The 11578-nt window shown below is 43.0% G+C and overlaps 1 protein-coding gene across 1 annotated transcript in view; it reads left to right on the forward strand.

Moving 5' to 3' along the window:
* LOC118643098 (lysine-specific demethylase 5D-like) overlaps nt 1-4424 on the forward strand; it is a 128012-nt gene extending 123588 nt beyond the window's left edge. Inside the window, 6 exon segments of the mRNA XM_036280995.1 lie at nt 361-428; nt 430-550; nt 820-1001; nt 1087-1214; nt 1330-1477; nt 4370-4424. Coding sequence (XP_036136888.1) covers nt 361-428; nt 430-550; nt 820-1001; nt 1087-1214; nt 1330-1477; nt 4370-4424 — 702 coding nt within the window.
* The last annotated feature ends 7154 nt before the right edge of the window (nt 4425-11578 follow it).

Consider the following 11578-nt stretch of genomic DNA (forward strand, 5'->3'; position numbering starts at 1 on the left):
GGTAAAGGGAGCTTCAGTTTCTCCCTATCAGTTTCTTTACACAGCATGCAGGACACTGGCCTTGGGGCCGTTTCTGTCCTCCCTTTTCCTGAAGGATGTTGCTTTTCAAATTCCCAGTGAAGGTCAAACTCTGGTTAATTTTTATGGGGCTAAAGCCCTCTATAACATTCCCCATTGTTCATCTTGCTGTCTCTGAGGTTGTTCATTAGGGCAGCTTAAAGACAAGTTGGATTCTAAGGACAGTGAGCTACAACAGTGGGCTGAGTGATAGACAGGCATAAGTAATAAAAGTAGAGGTCACTGTGGAGCAACCAAGCCCTGTGATTCCCAGATAGCTAAACAGTGTTAAATTACTTGCAGCTACCTGCTGGATGTCAGTGTATTGAACACTACTGCCAGCTCTGGCGCTACTGTGTCTTCTCCCATGAGAATCTGCAAGATGGCCACCTTTCCAGAGAAGTTGGACCTGAATCTGGCTGTGGCTGTCCACAAGGAGATGTTCCTAATGATACAGGAGGAGCGATGTTTACAAAAGGCCCTGGTGGAGAAGGTGGGTGGGTGGTGGAGATAGGGCTTACAGATTTAGTCAAGTAGATTATGGAAGAGAGACAAAGACAAAAAGCACTCTATACTACATCACAAAGTATACATCTTGAAATGGAGACATAGAGACTGTATGTGTTTATATTTTTTCTTCCAATTTTTCTACAGTTATCCTGACAAAGTTGAGCCCACAGAAGGGCTCATTGTTGGCTGATATGGGGTGTCAACAACCCTGCTTCTAGTCTTTACAGTATATGTGGGTTAAACATCCTTCAGGGTATCACGGAGGCTGAACAAGAGGTTTTCAAGCTGCTTTCAGATGATGAACGCCAGTGCATCAAGTTAAAGACAACATGCTTCCTATCAGCTTTGGCCTGCTATGACTGCCCAGAGGGCCTTATCTGCCTTTCCCACATCAGTGACCTGTGCAGTTGCTCAAGTAGCCAGCAGTACCTGCGGTGAGCATGGTGCCTATTAAGAGGACAAAGACAAGGTTACAGAGCAGAGCCAGATGTGCATTTTTTTGCCCCCTTTTTTTCCCAGATGTCAGTACACCTTGGATGAGCTACCCGCCATGCTGCATAAGCTGAAGATTTGTGCCAAGTCCTTTGACTCCTGGGCCAATAATAAAGTGCAAGTGGCACTGAAGGTAGAGAAGGGCCAGAAATGCAGTAAGTGATGAAAAATCAAGCACCAAGTTGTTTTTTTTGTTTCAGCATTCTCAGCCTCCTTTGTCCTGCTTTTGGTAGCATTGTCTACCTCTGGCAACTTTTACTCTGTCTCTAGGCTTTGAAGAGCTAAGGTCACTGGAATCGGCAGCTCGTGAGAAACAATTTTCTAATAGTGAGCTGCTTCATCACCTGAAGAACTGCCCGAATAAAGCAGAAACTTGTGACTCCCAAGTCCTGGGATTGGTCAGTGGTCAAGAGGCTAGGTATGTTAGAGAAAAGGGCAAAAAAGAATGGCATTATGTGAATATGGATAGACTATAAATAATGTGCATAGCAAAAGTTAGTAAGTAATATATGGCCATATTGGTGAACAAAAGTTATAGATAACCTAGTTAAACAATCATGGATTCAGGTTATGACAGTGGCAAAGACATGAAAAGAATATCAGATGAACTATAAATAATTGGAAATAGACCATTTCAAACATAAATCTACAGGCATAGCTCATTTTATTGTGCTTCATGGGTGTTGTGTTTTCTACATATTGAAGGCAAGACTGTCTACCACCACCAAGATTATGACTTGCTTTAATGTGAAACTGCATTATTTCTGAGGAATTCTTATAGTTCAGACTCCCAGCAGGAATAACAATAGCAATGAAGATGGGAAAGAAGAACTACAGTCCTACCATACTTTTTATGCAAATTTAATAAATGTGTTAGACATCAAGATTTCCAAATAATCCTTTCTTGGCTTTGTGAGTTAAAGTGAAATCTCGAATTTTACTTACTTACTGATTGTCAAATATATATGTCTACTTTTCTGGCTGAAAAATCAAGTGAATGATTATTTATATATACTGGTTTGTAAATTTCACATAAAAATAGAACAGGAGCTGTTAATTATGTCAAAGTAAGATTTCCTTGAATACAAAGAATTCTTTAATATACATATGAATATTTCATTCATCAGATATGAAAAAAAAACTAAAACTACTTTAAATCAGTTAATCAAGGCATTGTCCTTTTTCTTATTAGCAGAACCTGTGTACAACAACCCTCAGCCATAAGGACTGACATACAAATAGGTTTGTAGCTCAGACTAATGGCTATCCTCAAACATTTCACTGTTGTATTTACCCATTTCTTCCATCATTAAGTATACAGTAAGCATGTCTTCTATTGCTTCATCAACTCCGCTGTCCTAGAAAACATTAATAACTAAGAGCTTTTATACTACCCATTTTGTACCATTCCTTGTTTTTCAGTCAACTTACAGTGTCAAGGTTCATATTTGGATAAAATAATAAAGGTTATAAATACTGTCTTTTATGTTTTCTTTAGGCTTCTTCAGGGCTCTAAAATGTCAATTTTAGTTTCAAAATATATTTGGAACACATTCCTGAATTCACACACAATTAATTTTTTAAAAGTTTATTTTTAATGTTCAAAGCATAGCAAAATAACTTGTGCCTCCTTTTTTCCCCATTGACACCCTCCTCTCCTTTCCTATCTCCTCCTCTACTTCTTTCACAATTGTCTGTGTCCATTGGTTGTGCATACATGCCTATCAATTCTTTGATTAATTTCTTTCTGCCCTCCCACTCACTATTACTCTGAGGTTTGTCAGTGTGTTCCCTACTTACATGACTCTGGGTCTGTTCTGTTCATCAGTTTATTTTGTTCATTATATTCCACAAATAAGTGAGATTATGTGATTCTTGCCTTTCTCTGACTGGCTTGTTTTAATTAGCATAATACTCTCCAGGTCCCTCCATGTTGTCTCAGAGATTAAGAGATCTTTCTTTCAACTGCATAGAATTCCACTGTGTACATGTACCACAGTTTTTTTTATCCACTCGTCTACTGATGGACACTTGGGCTGTTTCCAGATCATAGCTGTTGTAAATAGAGCTGCTATGAACATAAGGGTACATATACCCTTCCTGATTGGTATTTCAGGCTTTTTAGGATATATTCCTAGGAGTGAGATTACTGGGTCAAATGGCAGTTCCAGTTTAAATATTTTGAGGAAACACTATACTGGCTGTGTAGGAGGTCATATTTGCCAATGATACATCAGATAAAAAGGTGATATCAAAAATAAATAAATTACTCATACAGTTCAACAAAAGAAAATCCAATTAAAAAGTGGGCAGAGGCCCTGCCAGTTTGGCTCAGAGGTTAGAGTATTGACCGCGGTTCAGAGAAACCCAGGTTCAGTTCCCGCTCATAGCATGTACTTCGGTTGCAGTTTTGTCCCCAGCCCTGGTTGGGTCATTCTGGTGGCAGCCACTTGGTGTCCCTTTCATGTCAATGTTTCTCTCTCTCTCTCTCCCACTCTATATGAACAAAAAATGGAAAAATGTCCTTGGGTAAGGATTACAAAAAAAAAGTGGGCCAAGGATCTTAATAGACACCTCTCCAAAAAGGACATACAAATGGCCAAGAGATATATGAAGAAATGCTCAACATCACTAATCAGAGATATGCAAATTAAAACAACTATGAGTATCAATCACCTCACACCTGCCAGAATGGTTATCAACAAATCATCACACAAGTGCAGCTGAGGGTGTGGAGAAAAGGGGACTCTAGCACACTGCTGGTGGGAATGCAAACTGGTGCAGCTACTATGGAAAACAATATGGTGTTTCCTCAAAAAATTAAAATCTTAATTTTTTTTTCTTTTTTTCCTCACCTGAGGATATTTTTTGTTCAGATAGAGTGGAATGGAGAGTGAGGAAGAGAGAGAGAGAGAAACATCGACATGAGAGGGACACACAACCCAATCAGAGCCAGGGACAAATGGTAACCAAGGTACGTGCCCCTAGCAAGAATTGAACCCGGGCCTCTCTGGACTTCAGGCCAATGCTCTAACTGCTGAGCCAAACTACGCAGGCTCCACATCTTTCTTTTGCTTTACCTTTCTTTTTCTCTTCTTTTTACCTTGGCATGACTTTTTTTTTAAATTATTTCCCTCTTCTTACTTTATTGTTTTTTTTCCTACTCTCTACTATTATTTTTTGCTCTCCTTTCCTTTCAAAATCTTTTTTTCTGCCCCATTTCTCTTCAGGTTTTGTTTTTATATTTTATTTTACTGTATTGTTATCTTTTTCTTTCTTTCTTTTTGTGTATATTCTTGTTCCCTGTCAGCACCTGTACAATAGCTTGCTTACACAATGAGGTTGTGGCTAAGCCTTACAGTTAGCCAGACTTAGAGGAAAGCCCACACACAGATGCAACACTCAAGATCCAATTACTGCAGGAGAGCACTGTAGGTGTAAAAACAAGATGGGAAATTTTATGGTATGTGTATTTTACTATGCTAAACTTTTGGAAGATAAATATTTATATAAATAACATGTTTGGAGGAGGAAAAAATGGCGGCGAAGTGAATGGAGGGACCCAGACCGTCTCCCAAGACCAAACTGGATTTACAACGAAAACAAAGGCAAACCGTCAGGAAAGGGCAGCTGAAGGACACCTTGGAGGACCACTTAACCAGAAACACCCACTCAGTCCTGGTAGGCTTGCGAGGACGGGAGAGGGGACCAAGAGCCCAGGGTCCGCAGCGGCCTGGGCAGGGGCCAGGGAACTAGATGGGAAGTTAACTCTACAGTCTTTCTTTCCACCGTGCACGGCCTGGAAACCCTGTTGCCGGCTAGGCTAGGCTCTCTGCGGAAGCCACACAGACTCGCAGACCCCAGGCAAATCGGTGGGACCGGGTAACGCGGTGGAGAGTTAACGCTACCGCCTCCCTCCCTGCCGTGCACGGCCTTGGAAACTCTGCAGCCGGCTAGGCTAGGCTAGGCTCTCCGCTGGAGCCGCACAGACTCGCAGCCGGCTAGGCTAGGCTCTCTGCTGAAGCCGCACAGACTCGCAGACCCCAGGCAAATCGGTGGGACTGGGGAACGCGGTGGAGAGTTAACGCTACCGCCTCCCTCCCTGCCGTGCACAGCCTTGGAAACTCTGCAGCCGGCTAGGCTAGGCTAGGCTCTCCGCTGGAGCCGCACAGACTCGCAGCCAGCTAGGCTAGGCTCTCTGCTGAAGCCGCACAGACTCGCAGACCCCAGGCAAATCGGTGGGACCGGGGAACGCGGTGGAGAGTTAACGCTACCGCCTCCCTCCCTGCCGTGCACGGCCTTGGAAACTCTGCAGCCGGCTAGGCTAGGCTAGGCTCTCCGCTGGAGCCGCACAGACTCGCAGCCGGCTAGGCTAGGCTCTCTGCTGAAGCCGCACAGACTCGCAGACCCCAGGCAAATCGGTGGGACCGGGGAACGCGGTGGAGAGTTAACGCTACCGCCTCCCTCCCTGCCGTGCACGGCCTTGGAAACTCTGCAGCCGGCTAGGCTAGGCTAGGCTCTCCGCTGGAGCCGCACAGACTCGCAGCCGGCTAGGCTAGGCTCTCTGCTGAAGCCGCACAGACTCGCAGACCCCAGGCAAATCGGTGGGACCGGGGAACGCGGTGGAGAGTTAACGCTACCGCCTCCCACCCTGCCGTGCACGGCCTTGGAAACTCTGCAGCCGGCTAGGCTAGGCTAGGCTCTCCGCTGGAGCCGCACAGACTCGCAGCCGGCTAGGCTCTCTGCTGAAGCCACACAGACTTGCAGACCCCAGGCAAATCGGTGGGACCGGGGAACGCGGTGGAGAGTTAACGCTACCGCCTCCCTCCCTGCCGTGCACGGCCTTGGAAACTCTGCAGCCGGCTAGGCTAGGCTAGGCTCTCCGCTGGAGCCGCACAGACTCGCAGCTGGCTAGGCTAGGCTCTCTGCTGAAGCCGCACAGACTCGCAGACCCCAGGCAACTCGGTGGGACCGGGGAACGTGGTGGAGAGTTAACTCTACCGCCTCCCTCCCTGCCATGCACGGCCTTGGAAACTCTGCAGCCGGCTAGGCTAGGCTCTCCGCTGGAGCCGCACAGACTCCTGGCCCCCAAGGAACTGGGCGGGACCAGGGAACTCGGAGGGACCGGGGAACTAGGCGGAAAATTAATTCCACTGCCTCTCCTCCTGCCGTGCAAGGCCCTGTAGCCGCTGAAGCCGCACAGACTCCTGGCCCCCAGGCAACTCGGTGGGACCGGGGAACGCGGTGGAAAATTAAGTCTACTGCCTCCCCCCCCGCCGTGCACGGCCTGGAAACCCTGTAGCCGGCTAGGCTAGGCTCTCCGCTGAAGCCACACCGACTCCTGGCCCCCAGGCAACTCGGTGGGACCTGCAAACGTGGCGGAAAATTAATTCTACCACCTCCCTCCCCGCCGTGCACGGCCCTGCAAACTCTGCAGCCGCTGAAGCCCCACGGACTCACGGCCCCCAGGGAACTGGGCGGGACCAGGGAACTTGGCTGGAAATTATTCCCACCACCTCCCTTGCCACCCTGCATGGGCCCTCCTAACGCTATAGCCTGCTAAACTCTCCGCTGGAGCCACACAGACTCCCGGAGAACAGGGGACTTGGCGGGATTAAAGTGGGTCCTCCCTGGTGCATCCAAACCCAGGAGAGGGAGCCACAAACAGCAAAACACGAACACCCACTGGGAAAACTTGGCAGACTCCAAAGCCCACTGTGATAACCAAAATGGTGAGAAACAGAAACAAAAGCAAAATGAAAGATCAAGAGACCTCTACAGAAGATGAAATAAATGAGGTGCAGTTAAGCAAGTTAACAGAACTAGAATTTAGAGCCATGATGTTGCGGAAGCTCAACAGCATGTGTAAGGACATGAGCAACATGAGTAAAGACATAGAAATGTTGAAAATAAACCATCTGGAAATGAAAACCAACAGGAAGAAATGAAGAATGACATATCAGAAATGAAAAACACACTGGAAGGTCTAAAAAGCAGAGTAGGGGAAGCTGAGGACCGGATCAGTGAATTAGAAGACAGGCTAGAAGAAATCAACCAATCAGAAAACCAAAAGGAAAAAAAGATTAAGAAACAAGAAGAGAGCTTAAGAGAATTGTGGGACAACTGGAAACGTAATAATATTCGTATCATAGGAGTCCCTGAAGAAGAAGAAAGTAAGCGAGGGCTAGAGAATATATTCAAAGAAATAGTGACAGAAAACTTCCCTAATTTGGTGAAGGAAGAAGGCATTCAAGTTCAAGAAGCTCAGAGAGCCCCAAGTAAGAAGAACCCAAACAGGCCCACACCAAGACACATAGTAATCAAACTGCCAAAAATTCAAGACAAAGAGAGAATCCTAAAAGCAGCAGGAGATAAGCAACAGGTTACCTACAAAGGAACCCCCATAAGGCTCTCAGCTGACTTCTCACAAGAAACATTACAGGCTCGAAGGGAATGGCATGAAGTAATCAAGGTCATGAAAAACAAGGATCTGAATCCAAGACTACTCTACCCAGCAAGGCTATCGTTCAAATAGAAGGTCAAATAAAGAGCTTCCCAGACAAAATAAGGCTAAGGGAGTACATTAGCACCAAACCAGCACTGCAAGAAATGTTAAAAGGACTGCTGTAATTACCAGGAGAAATGGGAATAAAAATAGAACCACACTAAACAAAATGGCAATAAATAAGTACATATCAATAACCACCTTAAATGTAAATGGACTGAATGCTCCCATAAAAAGACACAGAGTAGCTGATTGGATAAGAAAGCAAGACTCATCTATATGCTGTTTACAAGAAACCCACCTCACAACAAAAGACTCACACAGATTGAAAGTGAAGGGATGGAAAAAAATCTTTCAAGCAAATGGAAAAGAAAAAAAGCTGGGGTAGCAATACTGATATCTGATAAAATAGACTTCAGATTGAAGGCCATAACTAGAGACAAAGAAGCCCACTACATAATATTGAAAGGATCTATCCAACAGGAAGATATAACAGTGATAAACATATATGCACCCAATATAGGAGCACCAAAATATATTAAAAATCTTCTGGAGGACTTCAAAGGAGAAATCGATAGCAATACAATCATAACAGGGGACTTCAACACCCCGCTCACATCACTGGATAGATCCTCTAGACAAAAAATTAGCAAGGAAACAGAGACTCTAAATGAAGCACTAGACCAAATGGATTTAATAGATATCTACAGAGAACTACACCCCAAAACTACAGAATTCACATTCTTCTCAAGTGCACATGGAACATTCTCAAAGATAGACCACATGTTAGGGCACAAACTAAGTCTCTACAAGTTCAAGAAGATTGAAATTATAACAAGCATCTTCTCAGACCACAATGGTATGAAACTAGAAATCAATTGCAAGAAGAACATACAAAGACATTTTAACACATGGAAGCTAAATAGAATGTTATTAAACAATGAATGGGTCACCGAGGAATTCAAGGAAGAAATCAAAAACTTCCTGGAAACCAATGAAAATGAGGACACAACAATACAAAATCTATGGGATGCAGCAAAAGCAGTTCTGAGAGGGAAGTTTATAGCACTACAGGCCTACCTCAAAAAAGAAGAAAAATCTCTAATAGACTACCTAACCTCACAACTTAAAGAACTAGAGAGTAAACAAAAAGAAAACCCCAGAGCAAGCAGAAGAAAAGAAATAGTAAGGATCAGAGCAGAAATAAACAACATAGAGACCAAAAAAACAATCCAGAGGATCAATAAAACAAAGAGCTGGTTTTTTGAAAAGATAAACAAGATTGATGGACCCTTAGCTAGACTCACCAAGAAACAAAGAGAGAGAACCCAAATACATAAAATCAGAAATGAAACAGGAGAGATAACAACTGACCCTACAGAAATACAAAAGATCGTTAACAACTACTATGAAAAATTATACGGCAACAAATTCGAAAATCTAAGCGAAATGGACAAATTTTTAGAAACACATAGCCTCCCAAAATTGGATCAGATAGAGATTGAAAACTTGAACAGACCAATAACAACAGAGGAAATTGAAGATGTAATCAAGACTCTTCCAGCAAACAAAAGCCCAGGCCCAGATGGCTTCACAGGGGAGTTTTACCGAACATTCAAAGAAGAACTAATACCCATTCTCCTCAAACTATTTCAAAAAATTCAAGAAGAAGGAAGACTGCCAAACTCGTTTTATGAAGCCAGCATAACTCTAATTCCAAAACCAGAAAAAGACACAACAAAGAAAGAAAACTACAGGCCAATATCCCTGATGAACATAGATGCCAAAATCCTGAACAAAATACTAGCAAATCGAATCCAGCAATACACCAGAAAAATTATCCACCATGACCAGGTGGGATTCATCCCAGGGATGCAAGGCTGGTACAATATTCGCAAATCCATAAATGTGATACACCACATAAATAAATTGAAGAATAAAAACCACATGATCATATCAATAGATGCTGAAAAAGCCTTTGACAAAATCCAGCATCCATTTCTGATAAAAACGCTCACCAGTGTGGGAATTGAGGGATCATACCTAGACATAATAAAGGCCATATATGAAAGACCTACAGCCAACATCATACTCAATGGGCAAAACCTAAAAGCATTTCCCTTAAGAACAGGAACAAGGCAAGTATGCCCACTTTCGCCACTCCTATTTAACATAGTACTGGAAGTCTTAGCCACAGCAATCAGACAGGAAGAAAAAATAAAAGGGATCCAAATTGGAAAGGAGGAAGTGAAAGTGTCATTATTTGCAGATGACATGATACTGTACATAGAAAATCCCAAAGACTCCACCAAAAGCTTACTAGACTTAATAAATGAATTTGGCAAAGTAGCAGGATACAAAATTAACGTCAAGAAATCGATGGCATTCTTATACACCAATGATGAACTCACAGAAAGAGAAACTAGGCAAACAATCCCATTTACCATTGCGGCAAAAAAATTAAGATACCTAGGAATAAACTTAGCCAAAGAGATAAAGGACCTATTAGCAGAAAACTACAGATCTTTGAAAAATGAAATAGAACAAGATGTAAAAAAGTGGAAGAACATACCCTGTTCATGGATTGGGAGAATTAACATCATTAAAATGTCCATATTACCCAAAGCAATCTATAGATTCAACGCAATCCCCATCAAAATACCAACGGCATACTTCAAAGAATTAGAACAATTACTTCAAAAGTTCATATGGAACCAAAAAAGGCCTCGAATAGCCACAGCAATCTTGAAAAGGAAGAACAAAGTTGGAGGGATCACAATACCAGATTTCAGGTTATACTACAAAGCCACCATAATCAAAACAGCCTGGTACTGGCACAAGAACAGGTATATAGACCAGTGGAACAGAATAGAGAACCCAGAAATGGACCCTAGGCAATATGCTCAATTAATATTTGACAAAGGTGGCAAGAGCATACAGTGGAGTAAGGACAGCCTCTTTAATAAATGGTGCTGGGAAAATTGGACAGCTACTTGCCGAAAAATGAAACTAGACCATCAACTTACACCCTACACCAAAATAAACTCAAAATGGATAAAAGACCTAAATGTAACCCATGAATCCATAAAAATCCTAGAGGAGACTGTGGGCAACAAAATCTCAGACATCATACGCAGCAGAATTTTTACTGACACATCACCTAAGGCAATAGAAACAAAGGAGAAAATGAACACATGGGACTACATCAAACTCAAAAGCTTCTGCACAGCGAAAGATACAATCATCAAAACGGAAAGACTACCCACTGTATGGGAGAGCATAATTGCCAATGATATATCAGATAAAGGGTTAATTTCCAATACATATAGAGTGCTCACACAACTCCACAAAAGGAAGACAAAGAATCCAATTAAAAAATGGGCAGAGGAACTAAATAGACACCTCTCCAAACAGGACATACAAATGGCTAAGAGACATATGAAGAAATGTTCATCATCACTAATCATCAGAGAGATGCAAATCAAAACAACAATGAGGTATCACCTCACACCGGTCAGAATGGCCGCCATCAACAAATCATCAAACAACAAGTGTTGGCGAGGGTGTGGAGAAAAGGGGACTCTAGTACACTGTTGGTGGGAATGCAGACTGGTGCAGCCACTATGGAAAACAATATGGTGTCACCTCAAAAAATTAAAAATTGAACTCCCATTTGACCCAGTGATCCCACTTCTAGGAATATACCCTAAGAAGCCTGAAACACCAATCAGAAAGAATATATGTACCCCCATCTTTGTAGCAGTACTCTTTACAATCGCTAAGATCTGGAAACAGCCCAAGTGCCCATCAGTAGACGAATGGATTAAAAAGCTGTGGTACATATACACAATGGAGTACTACGCAGCGGTAAGAAAGAAAGATCTCTTGTCCTTTGAGACTACATGGAGGGACCTGGAAAGTATCATCCTGAGTGAAACAAGCCAAGCAGAGAAAGACAAATTTCATATGATATCACTGATTTCTGGAATATAATGAACATAACAGTTTGAGGAC

This window comes from Molossus molossus, unplaced genomic scaffold (assembly GCF_014108415.1).
Source record: "Molossus molossus isolate mMolMol1 unplaced genomic scaffold, mMolMol1.p scaffold_m16_p_30, whole genome shotgun sequence".
NCBI classification, from domain to species: Eukaryota; Metazoa; Chordata; class Mammalia; order Chiroptera; family Molossidae; genus Molossus; species Molossus molossus.